Source organism: Ursus arctos, unplaced genomic scaffold, assembly GCF_023065955.2.
Source record: "Ursus arctos isolate Adak ecotype North America unplaced genomic scaffold, UrsArc2.0 scaffold_25, whole genome shotgun sequence".
In the NCBI taxonomy this organism is placed as follows: domain Eukaryota; kingdom Metazoa; phylum Chordata; class Mammalia; order Carnivora; family Ursidae; genus Ursus; species Ursus arctos.
This window is the reverse complement of record NW_026622930.1, coordinates 30,825,908-30,850,643: the sequence shown is the minus strand read 5'-3', so window position 1 is coordinate 30,850,643 and position 24,736 is coordinate 30,825,908. Positions and strand designations below refer to the sequence as shown.

The 24,736-nt window shown below is 53.7% G+C and overlaps 1 protein-coding gene across 1 annotated transcript in view; it reads left to right on the top strand.

Annotated features, from left to right (window-relative positions):
- The window catches only part of GALNT16 (polypeptide N-acetylgalactosaminyltransferase 16), an 87,366-nt gene that overhangs the window by 56,795 nt on the left and 5,835 nt on the right, over positions 1-24,736 (top strand). The window contains exons 3-13 of the mRNA XM_026519652.4: positions 2,021-2,119; positions 3,045-3,112; positions 3,710-3,775; positions 5,672-5,793; positions 7,796-7,883; positions 9,733-9,817; positions 10,103-10,206; positions 15,060-15,186; positions 16,457-16,549; positions 17,887-17,970; positions 24,325-24,466. Of these exons, the coding sequence (XP_026375437.1) occupies positions 2,021-2,119; positions 3,045-3,112; positions 3,710-3,775; positions 5,672-5,793; positions 7,796-7,883; positions 9,733-9,817; positions 10,103-10,206; positions 15,060-15,186; positions 16,457-16,549; positions 17,887-17,970; positions 24,325-24,466 (1,078 nt within the window). The remainder of the gene's footprint in view (positions 1-2,020; positions 2,120-3,044; positions 3,113-3,709; positions 3,776-5,671; positions 5,794-7,795; positions 7,884-9,732; positions 9,818-10,102; positions 10,207-15,059; positions 15,187-16,456; positions 16,550-17,886; positions 17,971-24,324; positions 24,467-24,736) is intronic.

The following is a 24,736-nucleotide window of genomic DNA, read 5'->3' as shown; positions in this document are numbered from 1 at the left end:
ACACAGCTTTACTTAGAGCCCTTTCCTGGCTGTCCTGGCCATGGCCAACCTAGACCCCAAGGCCTGGAGTTTCTACAGACCCAAATCTCTGAACTGATCCAGGGTTAGCTTGGGTCACCTCTGCCCTCCCTCCCACTAAGCCCCCCTCATACCTTCTCAGGTGTTCACTGAAGAACTTAAAGGAGGATTTCCTCTTGGGGCGACGTAGGTTTTAAAATGAGACTCTTCGAATGCAAGGCAGGGGCGGGTTGGTGAGGCCAGCCTCCCTTCCTGCCCCAGCCCTCCCGGGAGCCTGAGGTGGTTCGGGGTGTGTGTGCGTGCGGGCCGTCGGTGTCCGTAGGTGGAGCAATGGAGGTGCTGGCTTTCACGTGCTGGGGCGAACCCTGCGCTTCTCCTTGGCCCTCCGGACTGCAGCTTCTGCTGGCCTCCAAACTGTCAGCCCGCAGTCTGGGGAGCCCCCCTCAAGGGGAACAGAGGGACCAGGCAAGACAGACCTAGCAACCCAAAGAAAGCCTCACCAGCCCCAAACTTGAAACACAGGCCTGGGACAAATCTCTTCAGAGGCTCTTGGCTCCTGGAGCCGGATAAATCCCCATCATCATAGTTGTAAGCCCTAGAGAAATGCAGAGTGGAGAGAGTTGGATCGGGCGGGTGGGGAGGAAGTCAGGTCCACCCTCCAGATGGGGCATGGGTAGGTTGACCACTTTCAGGTGGAGAATGGGCACCGCTATCCAGATCCTCTCCTCCTGGGCACCAGACGGTTGGGCTTCCCAGTCAGGACTGGCTCCCTAGAGTCAGCGCTGGGGGACCGGGAACACAGGCCGTGGCTGCTTCTCCCAGCACTCCCCACATCAGCAGGCCAAGCCCACTCCCACCCCCAGCTCTACATGCCTCTGGGAGGATGCACTGGGGAGCCTGGCTTCTCAGGGGGCAGAGGTGAACTTCCCTACCCCGCCGCCCCTCCTGTTCCCTACATCCCCTCTCATAGAGAATGATTTTAAAGCCTCTCAGGATTCCTCCCATGGGGGTCACAGGCTGGGGGGACTCCTGCCTTTCTGACCCAGTCTGCTCTGCATGGCAGGGAATGGGCCTGGGAATTCGGCTGTAAGCTGTTGTCAGGGGCGTGAATGCTGGAATGAAAAAGCAGTCACTTCTGGAATAGTCAGAGAGCAACTGTAATAAAGGAGATCGCCAGGAACAGCAGCTGCCTTCCCCCCGGCCCCAGGAGCACGAGTAAAAGCATTCGCAGGAGCGACAGGGAGGAAGGCTGGCGGGAATGGATTGTTTTAGTTCCCTTTCCTGAGGACGGGGAAGCCAATGGCTAACAATGTGGTGTGAGACAGAGAAGAGGAGCACAGAGCTGCTGGGGGAGGGAGCGGGCTGGCAGGCACTGCTTTCGGTCTTCTCAAGGCTTCTGTGTGCTCCAGGAGTCCAGGGCCCGGGAGGAGTGAGGCTGCTCCCCTGCCCCGGGTCACCAGCCTGCTGTCCGGGCTGGGCAGTGAGAGGGAGGGAGTCACAGGAGGATAGGAGAGGGTGATTCCTCTCCAGATCCTCCAAATGTCGTGAGCCAGGAGAAGAGAAAGAAGCTACAGAGTGCCAGACAGGAAACAGAGGCTGTCCCCCCCCCCCCCCCATTTTGTCTCTCCCTGGCAGGCAGGGAGTTCTGTCTGCTGGCCCAGCTCTGGGTCTCCGGGCCTGGAGCAGTGCCCGCACAGACATGATGGTCAGAGCCCTTCTAAAGCTTCTGTGATGGAAGCTCTGAGGGCCCTAGGTCTTTGGTAAAGATGACCAGGCCTGGGAAGGTGCCCCAACCAGTGGCTTCCCTCCGAGGACTCCAGGCTGGATGGGCTGAGTGGGGTGGAATGCAGGCGTGGAAGGGCAGGCCCGCACCCTGGCTTCAGGCTTGCTTCCCTGTCCCACAGAGGTATTCCTGGGGGCAGCAGGCTGGACAGAGAGAAGCCTCAAGCCTGCCCTGAGGATGCCTTCACAGTGCCCTCTGACCCCTGTGCTCCATTCTCAGTTGCCCGTCTGTATCCTACTCTTCGGACCTGCCAGCCACCAGTGTCATCATCACGTTCCACAATGAGGCCCGCTCCACCCTCCTGCGCACCGTGAAGAGGTAAGCCCCATCTCAGGACCCTCATGTCAGTGGTGCTGCTCCCCGAAGCCTCAGGAAGATTTGCCGAGACCCTGGCAGGGGGCACATTGAGACAGGGTGCTGGGCCAGATGGTGCGAAGGACTCAGCCACTGGGAGGGGGAGTCTGTCTTTCTGAGAAGCTGAAGCTGGTGAATCAGGGTCAGGGAGACCCCAGAAATCCAGTCGGGATTATTGGGAAGCACAAAGACACAGGTCAGGTCCCCAGGACAAGGGACAAGGAGCCAAGGGAGTCAGGGATGGACGGGAAGCTTCAGGTGGTTGGATGTCAGCCCAGTAGGTGCCAGTCAGTGATTCAGAGGGAAGTGCCCCTCTGTCCTCCAAAACTTGGCCCTCCGGTCAAGTTTAATTCCTACTCACCCCGTTTCTTTAATGAGAATAGGATTTGGATCATCCCAGGGATTAAAGAAGCTTGGGGTTCCTTTCCCAGGGAGTAGAGGAAGAGGAAGGATGGTGGGAAGGAAAGCAGACAGGCAGTTCCGGGCCCAGCTGGGTGCTGCCCACCCTCCCCTACCCCCCAAGCCCCCCCACCCCTCTCCCTCACCCTCCTTGGCCGTGGCAGGGTTTGTTAATCCTAAGCAGTCAGAACAGCTACAGGTCCCGTCTTGACAACTAAACGGGGGCAGTTCCCACAGCCCATCTGGCCCAGGTCCCAGGTGCCCGCAGGTCCAGGCAGCAGGGTCAGCCAGGTCCTGGGACGAGCCCGAGGACCACACCGCTCCTCAGCCACTGCTCAGGGCCCGGGAGTTTTCCAAGCAGCTGCTCGTGGCTAGTGGGCCAGCCCCTGAGCTGGGGGGTGGGGGCGCCCTGGGGCAGGGAGAGGTAAATGGAAGGTGACCCCTAAATCCAGCCTCCTCTGTCCCCATCACTCTGTCCCCATCACTCCAGTGTCCTGAACCGAACTCCAGCCAGCCTGATCCAGGAGATCATCTTAGTGGATGACTTCAGTTCAGATCGTAAGTTTCTACTTCCGGTTATCCGCACCCTTCCAAACTCTCATTTCCCCAGGACGTGGAGGCAAGCGCTCCCAGGGCAGTCCTGGATATCACGGGCTGACCTCTGTTCCTCAGCCGGGATCTTTAGTCTTTTCTAGGTGCCCTCCCTGACTCTGTTCCCAGGTGCCAAGGAAGGGGAAAGAGTGGTATTGTTTTGATGGGACACCAGTGAGATGACATTTTTTAAAAACAGAAGCAACGTCAGCAGCATCCTTTGTTATTACAACTGCCATATGCTGAGGATTGTCCCTTCAGCGTGGCTGCGCTGGTGTTGACCTGGCTGCGCTGGTGTTGACCTGGCTGCCCGCTGACCTGCTGGTGCTCTCTGGCGCCCCCTGGGGGCAATGCCATAAGTATTCCTCAGTCTGGCCTGGGAGTGGGGCCCAGGGCAATCCTTTGGCCATTAGACATGACCATGCTCCTGTGGACCTCCCCATCCCCAGCCCTTTCCCTGCACTTACTGCGAGACACCTTCTGGGCAGTTCCAGGGGGTGACCAAACCCCTTGTGGTCTGATGCCCATATCTGAATGAGCTTGCTTCCTTCTCTTCACCTTCAGCGGAAGACTGTCTGCTCCTGACCAGGATCCCCAAGGTCAAGTGCCTGCGCAATGATCGGCGGGAAGGCAAGTTCTTGGACCCTGGGTGCCACCACAGAGCCCTTTTGGTCTAGACCTCTGCACCTCCCCATTCCCTTTTGGCACCATGTCCCACTAAGCCAGCATGCTCCTGCTGCAGGACCAAGGCCTGTGGAAAGGCCCCTCTGCTATCCCGGGCCAGCCCCTGCCACGGCATGACTGTAGGCAAGACGCTTCACTTCTGGCTGCCTGGGTTGCCTCTTCTGAGAAGTGGAGCTAGTAATAGTACCCTTTCTGCCTTGCCTGGCTGTTGTAGGGATTAAATAAGGTAAGCTATGTGGAAATAGCTTGATTAGGTGGGGGCAGAACGGGGACCCCAGGAGAGGGATGTGACAGGGGGCTAGGCCTTGCCTGGGTGAGGACGCTGTGCCACAGGTGAAGGGAGCGAGGCAGGGCAGGCCAGGCCTGAGGGCTCTGCAGCCCCGAGCGCTGGGCAGGCACAGGTGCACCTGTAATGCTAACGGCCTCTTCCTGAGTGCCCGCCTGTAGCCGGCATCCGCTCTGCCTGTGTTCTCACACTCCCTCCTCCTAACAGCCCGTTGTCCCCGTTTACACATAAGGAAAGTGAGGCCTGAGGAGTTCAGTAATTTGCCCAGGGCGATGAGCAGAGGAGCCAGAATTCCAGCCTGGAGGAAGGAGGCCACCTTTAACCTCCCTCTCTTCCTTCTTGCCTGGGAGAATCTGGGTCTGGTCAGCAGGGGAAGTGGTGGAGTGAGGGTAGACAGGGTAGATGGCAGAAGACCTTGGAAGCCAGAGAAAGGCCTTTAGACTTGATAAGGCAGGTAGTAGGGAGCCACTGAAGTTTTGAGAGAGAGAGAGATGTGAGGGGCATAATTAAGAAAGACCAGTCAGACTAAGGAGACCTTCTCACTGGCGTGGAAGAGGCCAGAGAGAAATTTCTCCCAAGCACTGGGTTCTAGGTACTTTAAGGTCCAGGAATATAGTGTTTCCTGGGGTTTGCCCAACACAGGTGCCAACTTGAAGTGCTTGCTAGCTACCGGTGGAGTGCCAGGATGGGACAGATGGATTTTTGCACAGATGGATGGATAGTCAGATGGATGGCGGCAGAGGACAGGGCAGAGGTATGGCCAGGGAACTCTCTGCAGGCGGCAGCTGTATTCTGAACTCTTACAACCAGGCCCCTCCATCCCCACAGCTCACAGGGCACCAGTGGCTGCTTTCACAGCAGCACCAGCCGGGCCTCCTCTCTCCCCAGCAGGCAAGTCCCCAGGCCTGACCGGGGAGCTGTCAAAAGTGAGGCCATTCTTTGATAGTTGGTGAGCCATCGGCCAGACTGTTTGGGCTGGGGGTCGAAGCAGAGCAGAATCTAGCACATGCAGGCCTCCTAGACACCGGGCACTCTCCCTGGCAGGCGGGGATTATTTGCTCTCTGAGTCTTTTAGGTAAGAAAACCCAGGCTCAGAGAGGTTAAATAACATGCTTAAGCTACGTGAAGGGACTGGCACACTCACTCCAGCCTGTCTTAGTCTAGCAGATTCTCACCAGGTCCCACATGATGATGAAGCTGAAGGGAAAGGCCTGCAGATCCCCGGGAAGGGGTTTTGGTTTCTGGTTTCCTTTTGGTACCAAAACACACTGGATTGCACTTTCCATTCACTGACACCTGACTGTTGATCAGTGTGTCCCCAGAGCCCAGAGCAGTGTCTGGCATGTGGAGAGCACGCGGAGAATGAGCTCAGAGTAATGATGGTTGATGAGTGGATGAGAGCAAAGAGAGGGACGGAGGAAATAATGAAATACAATCACAGTAACTCACAAGAAGCCTTGGCCCCTGATGGGTGCAGAGCCCTGAGACTTTTGAGGGATGGCATGGAGGCAAATTGGCCCCATCCCAGTACCAACCCCTATGCACTCCCATGGCAGGGCTGATCCGGTCCCGCGTTCGTGGGGCAGATGTGGCCACAGCTGCCGTGCTCACCTTTCTGGACAGCCACTGCGAAGTGAACACCGAGTGGCTGCAGCCCATGCTGCAGCGGGTCAAGGAGGTGAGTCCCTCTGTCCCTGGGGGAGGGAGCTCTGTCCCTTGGGACGTGCCCACCATGTTCTTGGGGCAGTGGGGTTGTTTTCCTCACCGGGGGAGGCAGGTCCCGTGCTGGGGCAGGGGGCAGCTTGGGGTCAAGGCTGGGAAGCCTGAGAAGGAGGAAGGGGGGGATGGTGTTCTCAAGGAGAGATGAGGACGGGGGGGCCCCTAGCATGTGCCAGCTGTTCGCTAGTAGGGGGAGGGTGGAGGGAAGGATGAGGTGATCCCGGATCAACTTAAAAATGGGCAAAAGATTTGAAAGGACATTTCTTCAAGGCAAATACACAAATGGCCAACAAGCACAGGACAAGATGCTCAATATTCTTAAGCCTTGAGGGAAATGCACGTCAAAACCACAGTCAGATACCACTTGATACGTACGGGATGGCGGTGACCAAAGGACGGGCAGTAACAAGGGCTGGCGAGGGTGTGGGGAAAGAAGTAGGGGGCTTCTCGCTAATTGCTGGTGAGAATGTAACATGGGGCAGCCGCTTTGGACAACAGTCTGGCAGTTCCTCAGAAGTTTAAACATGGAGTCACCATCTGACCATGTGACCCACACACCCAAGAGAAATGGAAACGTACTCCACACCAAAACTTGCACCAGAGTGTTCTGGGCAGTATCATTCAGAATAGCCGAAATGTGGAAAGAGCCCAATGTCTGCCGCCACAGCCATACCACAGAGCACTGTTCAGCCGTGAAAAGGAACGGAGTACTGGCGTGCACTACGATGTGGATGAAAACGTGTCCCTAAGTGAAAGAAGCCGGTCACAAAAGGCCACGTGCTCTATGATTCCACTGACACGAGATGCGTCCAGAATGAAGCAAAGCCACAGAAATGGAAAGGAGATGAGGGGTTGTCAGGGGCCGGAGGGAGAGAGGATGCGGAGTGACCGCTAACAGGTACAGGGTTTCGTGTTGGGGGGATGAAAATATTCTGGTATTAGATAGGGCTGATGGGTGCACAGTCGTGACTATACCGTAAGCTACCACATTTGAACATTTTAAAACAGTGAATTTTATCATATGTCAGTTACAGCTAATGAAATTGCTATAAAAATGTGAATTAGATCTCCGAACAAAAAAGTCTATAAAAAGGCAAAGGCGAGGCCCCCACAGAGCTCTGTGAGAAACCATGGGTGGTCTCCCCCTGCTCCGCCTCCTCCCAGGCTGTCATGGTCCTGAGACGGGCTGTGAGCTGGGCAGAGCTGGGCTCCAAGTCGCAGACAAAGGGATTTTGAGGGTCAGGGCAGGGTGCAGGGAGAGAAGCTCTGGTCTGGGTCCTTCTGTGGAGGGACAGAGAAGAGAGGGCCGATGGCGGTTGATAGTTTCGAGTAGGGTGTATGACATAAGCCACCAGCACCACTGCCCCACCCCCCAAATCTTTAGGAAAATTGACATTACCCCCCAATGTTTTGGAGGTGGATTTGTGTCTAGGAGGATGAAGGGAGTAGTGAATCTGACCTTGAAACTGATGTGGCATGAGAGAGTGACAGCCACGATGCACAGGGACCACGGAGTCCCTGTCCTCAAGCTGCTGGTGGTCCAATTGGGAAAACTCAACCCGAACATGTACAAAGGTGGATGACAATTAATAAAACAACAGTTCAAACCAGCGGCAGAAGAGCCACCTCAGGCAGGTGGACTGTAATTGTGAGAGCAGCTTAAAAGAGGAAGAAATCCTCGGCCTGCAGCAATCCAGGAGGGCTTCACTGAGGAGGTGAGATCCCAGCAGGGCTCAACATGATGGGAGAGGAAGAGGCTGGGAGAGCACTCTGCCCATGGGATCTAGGTGGGACCTTCCAGGAGCCTGGCTGTGGGGCTGCAGTATAGCTCCCAAGAACCTGCCATGTCCTGCAGGAAGGGCTGCTTGCCCCGTGGCTCAGAAAGAACTTCCCAGAGCAGGCAGCTGGGCCTTTCTTCCCAGAGTCCCTGGCCTCACACCATCTCTCTGTTCCTCCCCTAGGACCACACCCGTGTGGTGAGCCCCATCATCGATGTCATCAGTCTGGATAACTTTGCCTACCTGGCCGCATCTGCTGATCTTCGTGGAGGTGGGTCCATCCCCAGAGGAGGGGCTGTAGACTTGAAAGGGGCAGGTGAGGGCAGTCTGAAGACTTGGTCTGGTGCTCTTCTGCCCAGCTGTGCCAGAGCAGCTCACACCACCCCCTTACCTCCAGAAAATGGAAAGCTCTGGGGTTGGGGACAAAGCCCTCTGACACAATCAGTGACAGAGCCAAGCTAGTCTTGTGTCTTCCCCTCTGCACAAACACGGACACATCCTTCCCAAATGCTGCCCACCCAGGGACCATGCCTGCAGTCCTGGCAGAAGGACATGATAGGACAGTGTCTTGCATGAATTCCTAATATGTACGCCTGGAGGTGGTCTGGACCCAGACTGTCTAATACAGTAGCTATGAGCCGCTATGGCTATTGAGCTCTTAAATGTGACCAGTCTGGATTGAGATGTACTGTAAGTATAAAATACATACCAGGTTTCAAAGTCTAATTTTTTAAAAGATTTTATTTATTTATTTGAGAGATAGAGAGTGTGTGCACAAGACAGTGGAGGGGCAGAGGGAAGAGCAGACTCCCCCCTGAGCAGGGAGCCCGATGCAGGGCTCCATCCTGGGACTCTGGGATCATGACCTGAGCTGAAGGCAGATGCTTAACCGACTGAGCCACCCAGGCAGCCCAGTTTCAAAGTCTTATTATGAAAGAATGTAAAATATCTCATCAGTAGTTTTTTATATTGATTACATGTTGAAATGATAATATTTTTGGATATATTGCATTGAAATATATTATTCAAATTAATTGCGTATGTTCTTTTGGATATGGATACTAGAAAAAAATTTTTAAGATTTTATTTATTTATTTGTCAGAGAGAGAGAAAGAAAGCACAAGCAGGGGGAGTGGCAGGCAGAAGCAGGGAGAAGCGGGCTTCCCACTGAGCAAGGAGCCCAATGCGGGACTCGATCCCATGACCCCAGGATTATGACTTAAGTCTAAGGCAGATGCTTAACCAACTGAGCCACCCAGGCATCCTAGAAAAATTTCAATTCCATATGTAGCTTGCATTTCTGGCTTGCATCATTTGCATTCTTTCAGACAGCTCTGGTCTAGATTTTATAGCCTTGCTGTCTGATACAATAGCCATATTTGGCTATTTTAAATTTAAATGAATTACAACTAAATAAAATTCAAATTCACTTCCTAAGTTGCACTCGCCACATTTCAAGTGCTCAGTAACCCCATGCGGCTAGTGCCTACCATATTGGACCGTCAGTGCAGATATAGAACATTTCCATCATTGCAGAAAGTTCTGTTGGACAGGCTACACTAGAGAATCTGTTGCTAGGAGCTAGAGGGAAGAGTGGCTTTCCTATTTGGGGCCCAGACTTCCAAAAAATGGAAAGAGCTATTACTTAGATCTTGGAGTTGAATGGAGTTCTGAAGGGAGCCAGGCATTTCTCCTTTAGGAAATCACCTCAGGGCCTTTGCATTTGCTGTTGCCCCTGCCGGGAATTCCCTTTCCCCAGATATCTGCATGGATCAGTCCTTCATTCAGGTCCAGTGTGACCTCATTAGACAGCCTTTCCTGACTGCCCTTACTGGGATAGCATGGACACCTCTCTTTTCTTTACTTTTCTTTTTAGCACTTTTCACCTTTGACTGGCAGATTATCATTGTATTGACTTATTTTTGTAGTTTCTGTCCTACCTAGTAGATTGAAACTCAATGAGGGCAGGGATCTGTCTCATTCTGAGTAAAGGAATGACTGCATGAATTGCCCAGGGCCCTCTGCGAGCTGGGCCCTGATCCAGGGAGACCGAGGGCTGGTGGAGCGAGGGGGCGGCAGCTCTGCCCTGAGCTCCGTCCTCACCCCACTCTGTCCCGTAGGATTTGACTGGAGCCTGCATTTCAAGTGGGAGCAGATCCCTCTTGAGCAGAAGATCGCCCGGACCGACCCCACCAAGCCCATAAGGTCAGTGCTGCCGTGGGCTCTGCAGAGCCTGGGTCAGGGGGCCTGGGAGGCTGCTGGGGGGCCGTTTCAGTTGCCGGCGCTCCTCAGGGTGCACTGTCTAAGTGCTGACTCGGTTCTGGGCCCGGGGCCAGAGAGGACAGAGGCCAGGGAGCTGCTAGATATCCTGCCCCTAAGACTCTGTAAGCGGGGGATTCTGGGGCAAATGACCTGGGGTTCTGGGGCCATCTAGAAGGGCTCCCAACTTCTCCAGCTCATGCGTTGTCTCTTTCCTCTCCTTGCTCCCAGGACTCCTGTCATAGCTGGAGGAATCTTTGTGATCGACAAGTCCTGGTTTAACCACTTGGGAAAGTATGATGCCCAGATGGACATCTGGGGGGGAGAGAATTTTGGTAAGTTGGAAATAGCAATAGCAGTAGCAACAATAATAGATAACCTTGTCCGAGCACACTCTGTGCATAAGGCCCTGTTCTACACACGTATTCGTCTGTTGAATCCTCACAACTCTCTGAGGTAAGTACTATTATATCTCCATTTTACAGATAAAGAAACTGAGGCACAAAGAAGTTAAGTAATTGGTCCAGAGCCACACAGCTAGTAAACAAAGATTTAGATAGTCGGGGGAGCCTGTGGTCGCACGACTAGACATGTGTGTGGACGCACAAACAGACTGTAACCAGGGCTGCAGCTTAAACCTGCAGCTGATTCTCTTCCAGAAGAGCCAGGGGTGGGGGGCTGCAGTGGAGTTTGGTGGTTAAATGTAAGAATGCGGGCAGATGGCCTGGGTGCAAATCCTGGCCCTGCCACCTGCAAGCTGTTTGGCCCTGAGCAAGTTAAAGCCTCCCAAAGCTCCCGTGTCCTCAAGGGGCTGGTGTGAGTACCAAATAAGAGACAAGTTAAAACACGTGGCATGCTGCTGGCGGCCATTGTCATCACTGATGGGCCCGGGGGAGCCCTCTAGCTCCAGCAGGAAAGGGAAGAGCCCAGTGAGCTCCCGGGGTCGCGGGCGAGGTTCGGTTAGATCAAGGCCGGATACAGATGGATCAGCTGACACGGTAATATAAGCGGGTTTAAAATGAGTCTGTCCACACAGTGTGGGCGAGATTCAGGGAGCTGCAGGGGCCGCGCAGTGCTGGACTGGGCTGGTGACTGCTGTGAGGTGTGGCCACCCCCAGGTCTGAAAGGCGGGGAGGGAGTGCCCCTGACAGGAGCTGTGGTCTTGGGGCACCTGCAGCCAGCCCACAGCACCCAGGCAGAGGGGGTTGGGGGCTAAATGCCCACCCACGCTGCCCCTCTCCCCGCTCTGACTGACCCTGCCAGCCCGCAGGAAGGCAGCTGGCGGTGCAGCCCACACGGCGAGGAGCGGGGTGAAGGATGGGGAGTGATCCGGGGTCTCCTGGTCTTTGCAGAGCCCTTTGTTTCCTTCTTCATCCTCACCAGGCTTTTTGCGAAGTAAATACGGCTGGTGGTTTCTCACCCATTTGACAGGTGGGAAAACTGAGGTGGACGCTGCCTTCCAGAGTTCAATCAGGAAACTCCACCTCTGACACGTGTGCGTAGTGCCCCCACCAGAGCCACTTAAGTGTTGTGAGGTGTGATCAGAGCAAATTCTGTGTTCCTGAGAGGTGAGGAGCAGGACTTTCTACTCTCTCCCTGATCGAGATAGAGGAGCAGTGGGCTTTTTTTTTTTTTTTTAATTTTATTTACTTATTTGAGAAAGACAGCGAGAGGGAGCATGAGCAGGGAGCTGAGGGAGAAGCAGGCTCCCCACTGACCAGGGAGCCCAATGCGGGGCTCGATCCCAGGACCTTGGGATCATGACCCGAGGCAAACGCAGATGCTTAACCACTTAACCAACTGAGCCACCCAGGCGCCCCAGCAGTGGGGCTCATAATAGGTCTAATTCTAACTCAAAACCAACTGGAGTGGAAACAGGCGCGGAATGTTCTCCCCTTTGCAACTTACTCTTGGAAACCATTTGCACACAGGCATTTGGAGAAGTAAATTCTGGGAACCGGGGTGCACTGACCCTTCTCTCTGACCTCCTTTCGCATGCTCTGGGCCCAAGTGACCTCCTGTGTGTCCTCCATCTCAGCCTGAAGGGAGCTTTGGCAGAGCGGGTTTCCTGTACAGACTCAGAGGACTGAGAAACTCACGCTCTCTCCTGCATCCAGGAGCTTTTTTTCTTTTGTCTTTTGTCTTTTTGTCTTTTTGTCTTTTTTTTTTTTTTTTTACAGCTGGTGATTGGCAGAGAAACAAGTAAATGATCAAATGGCTAACTTCAAATTCTGCCTGAGGCGAGGGCTCAGTGGTTGGGGAACTTGAAAGGTGAACCACAGAGTGGTTCTGGGAAGGGTTTTGTTTCTTAGAAGAAATTCAAAGAAATTTCTAGGCTAGCTGTAGTGCTCAGGCATTCAGCTGCTGGGAGCAGTTTTGAGCCAGGAGAGCTCTGCTGCTGGTGGTTTGGGGCCTTTCATTTCATTCTTTTGTTGAAGGAAGGGAGATGCCCAAACTGAGACTCATTCCTGTGTCCCCTCAGAGAGCCCCGGAGGCCACCGTAAGTGGAGGTGGCAAATGTGAAAACCTTGGGATTCCCATTAGAGGTCCTTTTAAAAGGTAGTCAGATCATATGGGTCCTCTGCTCACAACCCCGTAGGGACTCTGTCCCATCACTGAGAGCAAAGCCCACAGTCCTCACGCCATCTACCCTTCCCCCATAGCACAGCCCAGCTCTGCCCACATCCCCTGCCTCTCCCATCAGGCCTCACTCCACCCCGAAGTCCCCTCCACCAGGCCTCCCTGCGGCCCCGGAACTTGCCACCCCCTCCAGCCCTATATCTTTGCCCTTGCTGAGCCTTCTGCCTGAAATGCTTCTGCCGTAAAAGCCACAGGACTTGCTTCCTGACCTCCTTCAGGTCTTAGCTCAAATGTCCTGTTTTGATGGAGAACTTCCCAATCCAGTTAAAACTGCAGCCCACCGCAGCTCCCTGGTGGCTTTTCAGCCCCTCCCTGCTTCATCTGTCTCCATTGGACTTAGTACCATCGGATAGACTACGCATTTCACTCACCTTCTTGTCTACTTGCATTTTTGTTTCCTGTTTTAGTGAGTTCCCATCACCTACCTATGAGTGTGTGAGGATTCGAGAACAGTGTATGACACATAATTAACAGGTGCCCAGTAAAATTTTGCTGAATAAACTAGGGAGTCTGATTTAAACAGTGCTGCTTACTAGACAAAATGTGAACTCGATATTGTAATTCTGCAACACAGTATTGGGGTAATCTTGGAGAGGTTAACATGTTTGAGCCTCCCAGTCCTGATTAAAAACATGGGGACAGGGGTGCCTGGCTGGCTGAGTTGGTAGAGCATGCAACTCTTGATCTCAGGGTCAGGAGTTCGAGCCCCATGTTAGGCATGGAGCCTACTTAAAAAGAATAAATAAATTTTAAAAAATTAAAACAACCCAAACAGGAGGGTGATAATAGCAGCTTCACATCTTGCTGTGAGAATTAGACCTGGGTTATAGAGCATGGCGCACAGTAAGGGCTCAGTACATGGGTGATGGTTACTGCTCGTGACCGTGCTGTGGGTAATGCCAAGAACAGTTTGGACAGTGTGGGCTGGTGGGATGAAGTGGCTTACTAGCATAACCAAGTTAGTCTGGCAGACATGGAACCAGAATGCAGCTCTCCTGTCCCCCAGGTCTGCCCCTAGTTCTAAATCTCACTGACCTGGCTGCAGAGCTCTTCCCAGGGGAAGGAACACGAGCCTGGCAGTCTGCAGGCCACCCTAGGGAAGCCGATCAACGTGGCCACCCCTGCTCTGCCACGTGTCCAGCCCTGGTCCCTGGCCCATGTCTGGAAGCTGTCTGCTGCATACAGGCTGGCCAGAGGCAGGCGTTAGTCCCTGGGGGTGGGGGAGCAGGGGTGGACCCTGACGAGCTGTGCCAGGTGAGAACCCCCAGGCCTGGCCAGAGACCAGAGTGTCCATACAGCCAGCTGGGGAGTGGGAAGAGGGACCAAGGCTGGAACTCATGAGAAAAATAGTCCTTTTTTTTTTTTCAATTAAAAACAGAACCAACAAACAAAAAACAAGGGTTGTGTCTTTTCTGGGACAGGAAGGAGGTGTTTTAATGTCACAGGGTGTCTGTCCCACTGCAGGGTTCATACGAAAGGGTAATCAGAAGAGATTATGTGAGGTTCTGACGGCCACCAAGGCGGGTCCTTCCCGGAAGTGACAATTGTTGAGTAGAGAACGGAGCAGGCAGTTCGTGATGTCCCCTTCCAGGAAGCAGAATGGCCACTTGCATCTCCCAGCCCTAAGAGGGACCGCAGTCCCTCGCAGTCCTGCAGAAGCTCATTCAGCATTCCCACCACTATCAAAAGGAAGCGAGTCTCGAGAGGGCCAGTGGTAGCCTGTACATGGAGACCCCCTGCGCCAAGAGGGAGGTCTGGGCCAGAAAGACACCAGCTGGAGCGGCCTGTGGCCTGGTTGGTGGCTGGTGTTCCAGCCGCATGGATGCCCAGGGCTGACTGATGAGCAAATGCATTCTTCTTAGCACTGGCCGGATGGGGCTTTCTAGTCAGAGGCTGGAAATGATGCCGCCTTTGATTCCGTTTTCCTTCTCCTCACGGCCTTGGTGCTGCTTCAGTGCTTTCCCCACTGCTCTTCCAGGGCTCGGATGCGGGCAGGGTGCATGGGGTTGGTGGCGGAGGGTGTGTGCGGATGGCGGGGGGGTGGGGGTGTGTGTGTGCGGGGTGGGGTGTGTGGAGGAGATGTGTGTGGAGGGGGGTGCGGTGTGGGGAGGTGGGGTATATATGAAGGGTGTGTGTGTGTGTTGTGTGTATGGAAGGGGTGTGTGGGGATGGGGTGTGGAGGGGGTGGGATGTGTGGAGGGGGGTGTGTGGAGGTGGGGTGTGTGTGGTGTGTGTGTGTGGAGGGGATGTGTGGGGCGGGGTGTATATGAAGGGTGTGTGTATATGGAAGGGGTGTGTGGGGGATGGGATAGGGAGGTGTGGAGGGGGGGCGTGTGTGGTGGGGGGCGGGGGTGTGCACACTCATGGAGTGAGCAGTCAGGAACATGTGCAGGGATGGGCACATCCCATGTAAATGGGTCCAGGAACCCTGAGCCCCGCTGTGCCTCCAGAGAGACAATGGGGGGCGAGGGAGGCTGGCTCCTTCCCGTCCTCACTCCTTGGGGACTTGCCGGGGCTCTTCCCTCCTGACGGCTGCCATCTCCTGCAGAGCTCTCCTTCAGGGTGTGGATGTGCGGTGGGAGCTTGGAGATCGTGCCCTGCAGCCGGGTGGGCCACGTCTTCAGGAAACGGCACCCCTACAACTTCCCTGAGGGCAACGCCCTCACCTACATCAGGTAGGTCGCAGCGCAAAGAGCACCAGGCTAGGAGCCAGGACACCTAGGGTCTAGACCCCACCGGCCCTGTTTGTTACTCCTACAGCTTTGGGCAGCTGCCCCTCCCCCTTTCTGGGCCTCAGTTTCCCCAATTGTTCCTTCCAATTCTGGGGATTCCAGGTACTTTGAGGGGTGGAAGGATGAAATTGAGATTGTTGCCTCCAGGCCTCCCTTGTCTTGACCCTTTTTGTCCATGAGCGTCTTGGAAAACTGGCCCAATCACTAACTGGGGGCCGCCCTCCACTCACGGGGCCCCAGGTTCTGGTCACGGATGCCATGTCCTGAGCCTGACTTGGTCAGCATCTGCCTGTCCATGTCCCCAGCCACAGGTGTGCTTGGCCCTGGAGGACCAGCCATCACCTGCGCTCCTGGTGGGGGCGGAAGGGGAAGAGGGTCCCGAGCACCCCCTTGGAGGACAGTTCTTTTCTTGTCAGGCCCACGCTTCCTTGTTTGCCACGGTGGCTCCCCAGCTAGTTGAGTGGCTTATTACTTTGGTTTGCTTCCCCCCACTCCATTATTTGTTTTGATAATTGTAAAAGCAGCACATGTTCGCTGCAAAATGCGAGCTGTCCAGTGCGTGTGACGTATATGTGTCTGTACATATGGTGTGTTTTTACTCTTCATAGCGTACACAGAGGAGAAGGCAAGAGCCCCTTTACCCAACCCGACCACCATCCCACTTGTCTCTCCAGAAGTAACGGCTGTGACTAGACTTCTGGTCTATCAGGCCTTTGGACTTCTTTTCATACATGTAGTTCATGTAGAGAGAAGCACACACACCACAACTTTGTGTTTTCCTATAAGCGGGGTCACACTGTGTATTCCGTCCGCAGCGTGCTTTTCTGCCACTCCCCACTATGTGACAGCCATCCTTCTGTGTCAGTACGTACTGACCATGGTGTGTCCTCCACCATATACAAGTAGGGGCCATTATTCTCCCATTGAAGGGCATTCAGGTCGTCACCCATGTTTTATTAAACACATATTTGGCACATGTCCCTCTTGCCCACATGCAGGCATTTTGGCAGAACAGAGTCCTCCAGCGGCGTGTAAAGAGCATACGGACATGAGTGCACGGACGTTAACAGATCGTACCCATTTGTACCACCCCAGTCAGTGTTACTTTGCATACGTTCCCGAGATTCTCATCACCCTGTACTGCACAGAGCTCACTTGATCCTAACTCTGTCACTCCCCGGTGACTGTATCTTGCTCCTTCATCCCCTTTCAGGAACACCAAGCGCACTGCAGAGGTGTGGATGGACGAGTACAAGCAGTATTACTACGAGGCCCGGCCCTCAGCCATCGGGAAGGCCTTTGGCAGGTGGGCCCCTCCGCCAGCCCTGTTTGCCTCCCTCCACCCACGTTAGCACAACCAGAACAAAACACAAAATGGTGTGGACGCCAGGGAAGCACTCACAGTCTCCTTGGTAACTGAGCCCCTCCCCACCGGTCTCACATATGCAATGTGAGACAGGACTGGGTCCTTGAGGAGCACTCAGTCTCATGGAGAGAAACAACCAGAGAAGGCTCGCTTCTGGAGAAGAGCTGCCCGTTCACCAGCTGCCTGCAGGAAAAAGGACATCTGGGGGAGTAGTCAGGGCCGGGCTGTCTGCAGAAAACACTTGGGGTTTGGCTGCCACCCCCTACTGTTCGAAATATGCCTGTGATTAGCCTGTTTTCCTGTCCTGGGCTGGTAGGACGACAGCCTAGTTAAGCATTTTCAAAATGTAGATTGGTTATGAAATCCATTTCGTGGGTCGTGACCGGCATTAAATAAAATGACAGAGAACACGATAGATCGGTACGGAGCAGGATGGAAAAGAACAGTCGATCGCAGTTAAGGCTAAGTACTGTTGGGTGGGCTTTCCTTCGGTTACCTGTGTGTGTATGTAGCTACATGCGCACACGGGAACACTCGATCACAGTATCACAAGATACATTTATTTCTTAAGGTTGTGGTCAGAAGACCAAAAACACTAGTGATCATCTCTGAATCTTCTTCCCTCTGTTTATTCATATCTGTATCGCTTTAAAAAAAACTACCTCACAGACTATTTCTTTTCGTGGTGAACTAACCTTTACCGAAGATCTACCCTGTGCTAGGCTCTTATGCCCTCTTAATTCATTTAATTCTCTGAAAACCTTCTGGGATAGGTGGCCATGTTTACCGGTAGAGAAACTGAGGCTCAGAGAGTCGGTGAGGGTTGTCTGTCAGTGGCCATTCCCATCAGGGTAGCTGAGGACACTGGGGAGGCGAACTGTGGCGTCCAGGGCACATCAGAGGGTCCTCATTTGCCACGATTGCTGAAAGACAGTTAAAGCGTGCCTTCCTTGTTGGACCCTTTCTGCTAAAATTGGAGTGCAGGAAAGGAAAACTTGGAGTTCGTTAAGGCTCTGCTTAAGGACCAGCTAGGGGTGTGCTGAGGTCTCAAGGTGAAGCCAGAGGCCAGCAGGGCCCCGGTGGGCAGCTCTGATCCTGGAAAGTGAGCCGGAATTTGAAGAAAGAAATGACGAATGGCCGGGAGACCTGGCGTGACCTTGCAGGTCAGAGAAGGATTTGCGGCAGGTGGCCACGGCCGGAGGGCAGCCTGGGACAGCCTCCTGGGGCTTCCTCCCTGCGTCCACCTGCCAGAGCCTGAGCCTTCCCTTCCGTTTCAGCGTAGCCACACGGGTCGAGCAGAGGAAGAAGATGAACTGCAAGTCCTTCCGCTGGTACCTGGATAACGTCTACCCGGAGCTCACGTGAGTGCAGCCCTCAGCTCGTGCGTCTGGCCTGGTGGGGGGCCAGCTGTTGCGGGACCCCCACCCTGAGATCTCCCAGCTCGGGCAGTCCAGCTCTTTCTAGCTGTCAGTGTTTAATCTTCAAGTGAAGGCTCTGGTGGGAAATGGGAAGCAGTTACAAGTGAGATGTGGTAGGAACCAAACTCTTAACAGTCCGGGTCGTAGAGCCAGAAGCGGGTGTCGTCCCCACAGGGAAGCAGCACTGCATTGTGTAGCAAAAGCCGCAGAAATAAAGATTCATCCCTTTTGACTCTGTTCTCTCCCTTCTGGGAGTTTATCCTCCGGAAATAAAGCAAGCAAAGCAAAAAACTGTTGGCAAGAGATGTTCGTTCAGTGTAGGCTTCTCTGCTGCTGTGAAGAATCTAGAGATAACTAATAATAAGGGGTGGCTTTGGTGAATCCCAACACGCGGATCCAAACAGATATTACGCGTCCAGTAAGATTGCAGTCGTGAAGACCGAAAAGCCGTGGGGAAGCGTTTGCTCTGGCGGACTGGAAGCGGGAGGCGGGCGGTGGGCGCGGGAGCCCCCGGGCTGGGGGTGAAGTGTGAGGCTGGCGCAGGACAGGGAGGCTGCCTTTTTTCTCATTCCAAAATCCTTTTCATCCACACGGCTCAGGGCCTCACCTCCTTCAGGTCTTGACTCAAATGTCCCCTTCTGGGGGGACAGTCTCTGTTTGCAGAGCGCCCCCTTCCCCGGCGTCCCGTCTGTTCCACGCTCACCACCGTCCAGCGCCTACGTGGCCAGTTCGTTTCGTTGTTGTCCCCCAACTACCACGGGACAGAAAGCTCTGTGAGGGTTAAGGTGTGGACCTGCTTTGTTCGCTGCTTGATCTCCAGCCCCTAGGACAGCGCCTGTCACAAAACGGGCACTCGCACTTGATAAATATCTTTAACTGAATAGATTGCATAGTCAATAAGCCTCAATAGTAATAACTTGGCAATCAGCCTTCTCCTTTCTGTAGCTGTCACCTTAGGGGACGGGTTATTCCGTCACCGTCAGCTCTCTCCCAAGGATGCTGCTGCGGCTTTCCAGAACACTCCACCCCTCAGAGCCTGAGTGTCCTCAAAAAAGGCAAATCTCGGTTCTCTGCGGGCAGATTTGATTTTTGGAAAAGAGCCATAGTTAGGTTGTCACCAAGTGCAGTGAGTAAGGCGATCACCCCCAGATAAGGTGGCCCTGGGCCCAATAGAGCATGACAAGGGCTAAAACTAGTGTCAAGAGTAAACGGATTCTGGGAACACGTTGCAAGGAATTTCAACGCAATCTGAGCAGCAGCGGCACCCTTGCAAAGAGCTGGCGGGCTGGATGAGCCAGTGCCCTGGGGTCCGGCCGTGAAGGGAAAGCGCGTTAATTTATGAAAGTGCGGTAAATGAACCACTTTCGCCAGTGGCCACTGTTAAGGGGATAGTTGCATTCAGACGTGTCATTTCTGAGGGAAAAAAACAGTTGTTTCTTTACATCCTGTGAGAGTTCAGACAACATTGGGACAGAGCCACAGGCTCTAGGCCTCGGGCAGGAGCTGGGGGCCTGTGGGAGGCATTGGGGGGGACCCGGAACGTGCCTTTCCTCGCCACACCCCATCCCCACGCGCGGGTCCCATGTCATCCCCGGAGGACGGAGAGGAAAGAGTGTAACTATCAGAAACCTGGACCCGTCACAAGGCAGGAGAGTGGATGAAACCAGCTGTGTGAAACGAGGAGCATGAGTCATCTTCTGTCTGTTCCGACACAGCGGGGAGCTTTTACAAAATGATCTCGTGTCGTAAGATGGAAGCTGGCACCTCCTTCCTGTCCAGGTTACTCATCCCCGGTCCGCTTTTCTGGTTCTGCCTCAGTGCTCGGGGTGAGGGGCCAGCATCGGCTCAGGTCGTCGGTTGGGAAGGTCCTCTGTATGCCCAATGAGACCAGCTTTCCTCCCACAGGGGATCCTAACGGTTGGGCCCCACTTGCAGACGGTCAGTGGGGAGACTGAGGAGGCGAAGGGAGGCCCGCCTCCAATCCCAGCACAGCTGCCCCCCTCCCCATCCCCATCCCTGGAAATCAGAGTTCTGCAGTTGGCCTCGAGCACTGCGAATGTAGTACTTTCATTAGGACGGTCAGGAACAGTAGTGCAAGCTGTGCACACCACATCTGCCGGGGTGCTAACCACACAGTGGATAGCGTACGTTGATTATGACACTTCCTGGCAGATGGCAGTAAGAGTCTTCTAACAAAACCCCGGTATATGATGACAGTCTTCTAACAGCTGGAAGTAACTGTCTCGAGGAAGGGATGCTTTTGCTGTGTCTACAAAGGCCTCATAAGGGCTAATGCCAGCCCAGCTGGGAGGAGGCCCACAGAGAGGGAGGCAGACGCAGGTGTCACGGAGCTGGGCTCTGCGGGAAGCCGAGGGAGAGGTGGAGACGACTGTGCCAGCGTCTCCAGGGCTGCGGCCACACAGACCCCTCACGAGCCACATCGGGTTTGGAGATTATTGCCCAAGCCCCGTGTTTCCCCCGTAAGCATCAGTGAGCAGGGCTTCATGCCAGTGGCTCTTGCCACACGTGGACCGTGCCCCCCTCAGCTCTGAAAGCTGAACACCCTGCACATCTCCCTTAGGACCGGGGGCAGGGAGAGGAAACATGTAGAAGGATCTGGAACAGCTTGGGCCGCATTCTTGAGCAGGTCCGAGGGGCCTCAGCAGGCATCTCGTCTCCACAGAGCAGGGCAAGAGAACAAGTTGCCCCTGGACGGAGCAGAGGGGGTGGAGTCCTTGCATCCCAACCCCCTCGCCCCTGGTGGAGGTTACGGATTCAAGTCCTACAGCGCTCAGTTGGGTGATGCAAACCAATCGGGTGGGCAGCAATGAGACGGGAGGGAGTTGTGGGGACCAAGGCCTCGCCGGGATGCAGAAGCCCGTCCCCCAGGGGGCAGCACAACCCTGTGTTAGTGCCTCGAGCGTCTCATGGGAGTGCAAGCTCAGTGTGGCCTGGTGTTCCTATGTTCTCAAGCTGGATTCAGATTTCTTTGTGTAACCTTCAGCTTTTTAATATTGCCAGTTAATTAAAGCAACAACAACCACGATATGCAGGTCAGACAAAATGTGTTTGAGGCCGGAGCCTCCCCCTAACCCCTGAATCAGAGGGCTCCCCTTGACACGCCCTGGCAGGGCTCACCCCCGATTCCAGGACCGAGAGACAGGAATGAGCAAAGAGCTTGAGGCATTTCCTGCTCCTGCTGGCCCGGGGTTGTGTGGAAATTCAGACTCAGTGAGGGCCTGGGTTGGAGAGTGATTCGGAGGCTGGTCTGGGTACCCAGGACCTGGGGGCCCTGGCTCCCAGCCCTTATCCTGCCTTTCCCCTCTGCTCCCAGCCCCTATCTGTGCTAGCTACTGGGAATAGAATAACTCCCTGGAGTCTAGCAACGATTGTGCCCAAGTTCTCCTTCCGTGGGCCAAGCCTCAGAAAGCCTGCAAGCAAGAGGCGGGATGAGGGCTGGAGAAGGACTAGGTCCCTGGGAGCAATCTGGGGTCTTGGGTGTGGACTGTCCAACCTCTAGGTGAGGCCAACTTGGGGCATAGCATGGTCTCTGCTCAGGGTCAAGGTAGGAAAGACAGAGTCTGATCCAAAGGAAAGGAAGAGGGGGCGCCTGGCTGGCTCAGGCAATAGAGCATGCGACTCTTGATCTCAGGGTTGAGAGTTCAAGCCCACTTTGGGTGGAGAGATTACTTAAAAAATAAAAAAAATTTTTTTCAAAGGAAAGGAGGATAGACAAGGAGCAGGGAGGATGTAGGTGAAGGAAGTGGGAGAGAGAAGGGGAAGGAAAGGAAGGAGAAGAGGCAGCGTTAGTGATTGGCAGGAGGGGAGAGGCATCCAGAGGAAGAGGGGAGGAATAAAGGAAGAGCAGTGAAGAGCAGCAGAGAGCCCAGGGGAGCCGGGAGGAGAACACTACTGATAGGGGCCTTTCTCTCTGCGGAGGAGCTTGGCAGAGGGGCCTTTGAACCAACTGACATGGCATCTAATCCGCCCCAGACACAGGATGGGGAGGGTATTTATAAAGGCTACTTGGTGGGAGATGGCGCCTGATGGGGGCTGCTGGAGGGTCTCCAGGCACACTCTGCCCCTTCCCAGAAAGGCCCTTTTTCTCAAAGCTTCAACCACCTGTGCATTAGAGGATCATAGGGAGCATTTTATTATTGATTATAGTCATTATTATTGTATTACTATTTTTATTAAACTTCCCTCTACTGACAAGTTGGGGACAAAATATTTATCTCTTCAGACGCCATATTTCCGGGAGGAATGGACCCTGATGCTCTGTGAGGCAGCAAGAAACCAATAAAGATGACTTTCTAAGCTAAAAACAATATATGTTTGGGGCCATATTCAGCTTGAGGGCCAGCAGTTTTCAACCTGTGGTCTAGAATTATTGCAAACTCTCAAGTGGGGCCTGGAGGCGTGCACACTCCTGCCAGGAGCGTGCGAGGGAAAGTGAAGGTGTCTTCCTGAGGCTCTGTGAGAGTGGCTCATGGTTTGGGGGTTCTGGGGGCTTCTGCCCAGAGCTGAGGAAGGAAGACCTGGTTTGGTTGAGATCAAAGAATGCCAGAAGTGTTACGATGCCGCCCTCCCCAGCCCACCTGGGTACTCTTCGGAGGGAGGTAACAAGTGGTGGTTAAGATTAGGTACATGGCCTGACTCTAAGCCCCATCACCCCCTGGGGCCATAACCCAAGAGTGTGTCTGACCTTCTAAACCCAGGAATACAGCAAGCCTGCATCAGCTGGGGCCAGCAGCTTCTTTAGTTTTATTATCCACAGAGTAGGACAATTGTGTCGTGTGTGTGTGTGTGTGTGTGTGTGTGTGAGAGAGAGAGAGAGATGTGTATTTAAGCATATTTTCCTGTGCATATAAATTTTTAAGTAATATTTTGAAACACGCCTGTTTTATTTAACAGTATGTTGTAAACATTTTTCCATCCGATCAGATACTCATTTGGAGTCATTTTTTTTTTAAGATTTTATTTATTTATTTGACAGAGAGAGAGAGACAGCCAGTGAGAGAGGGAACACAAGCAGGGGGAGTGGGAGAGGAAGAAGCAGGCTCCCAGCGGAGGAGCCTGATGTGGGGCTCGATCCCAGGACTCTGGGATCACGCCCTGAGCCGAAGGCAGACACTCAATGACTGAACCACCCAGGCGCCCCTGGAGTCATTTTTGATGGCTATGGGGTTTTCCATCCTACCGATGAATCAGTATTTATTTAGCCCATCCCCTATTGTTGGATATCTATGTTTTCAGTATAACCAATCATTCTGCAAACATCCAAAATTATTGCTGCAGGATAACAAATTTCCAGAAGTAGCCTTGGGATTGTTAGGTCAAAGGTATGCACATTATTTTTTGTGTTTTTTATTATTGAAATACAGCTGACATACAGTGTTATATTCATTTCAGGTGTTCCACACAGTAATTGAACAATTCTCTACATTATGCAATGATCCCCATGATAAGTGTGGTTAGTCACCACCTGTTACCATACGGTGTTATTACAGAATTGTTGACTATATTTCCTATGCTGGACTTTATCTCTGTGACTTATTTTATAACTGAAAGTTTGTAGCTCTTAACCCCGTTTATCTATGTGTACACATTTTTAAGGCTTTGGATACATCATGCCACATTACCCTCCAGAACCATTGGGCCAATTTATGCTCTCCCCTGTAGGGTACGAGAAGATCTGATCTCATAGCTATTGCCAACACTGGGAATTGATATTGATTGGTGTTGATATAACTCCTATGATACATTTTGTATAAATAAACATATAGAAATAATACATATTTATTACATATTGTATCTTATGCACATATATATGGTAAACAGTGGTAACTCTTTGATATGTATTTCTTTAATCATTAGTGAGATTGAACATTTTCCTATTTGTGGGTCTGAAATTTGCCTCTCCGAAGTGACCTCTTCCCTGTCATTTTGAGATGTCATATCGAGTCCATATTTAGGCCCCAGTCTCTCCCCAGGTTTTCTTCTTTCTGGACTGGGGAGCCCTGGGTTTATGGGGGGGGGCCTGGTTGGCCCCGGGGGCTCCCACAGCTGCTCAGACCCGGTGGGGCGAGGCTCAGTCTTACCCCAGGCATCCCCGCCCCTTCCCCGGTCCCTTGCCCTCCTGCCCCTGCCGGCTAGGGCTGCTCCCCGGGCCCCTTCCCGTGACGCTGAGACCAAGGGCATGATGCCCGGGAAGCCGCCTGAGCATTGCCCTCTGGCTGAGGGTGAGTAAGCCTGGAGAGGGCAAAGGACGAGCCTGACTGCTCCCTTTTCCCTCAGAGTCCCCGTGAAGGAAGTGCTCCCTGGCATCATTAAGCAAGGGGTTAATTGCCTAGAATCCCAGGGCCAGGATTCAGCTGGGAACTTCCTGCTTGGAATGGGGATCTGCAGGGGATCTGCGAAGAACCCCCCAGCACCCCAGGTAAGCTGCTTAGGGCCTTGAGGTCAGAACCAGGAGGGGGCAGGGAGCCAGGATCATCGTCCAGGAGTTGTGGGGGAGGGCTTCCCTCGCTCATTCCATTTTCTCTCTGCTTATACCCTCCACAAACCCACTTCCCCAGGGACCATGCACACTGACCCCTCACACTGCTCCTTGGGTCTGCTTCTGCCACATTCCCAGCCCTTTTCCAACCTGTCACACAGTTGCCCCCTGGTTACCACCCACTTTCTCCTTTGGGGAGAAATGCTATCC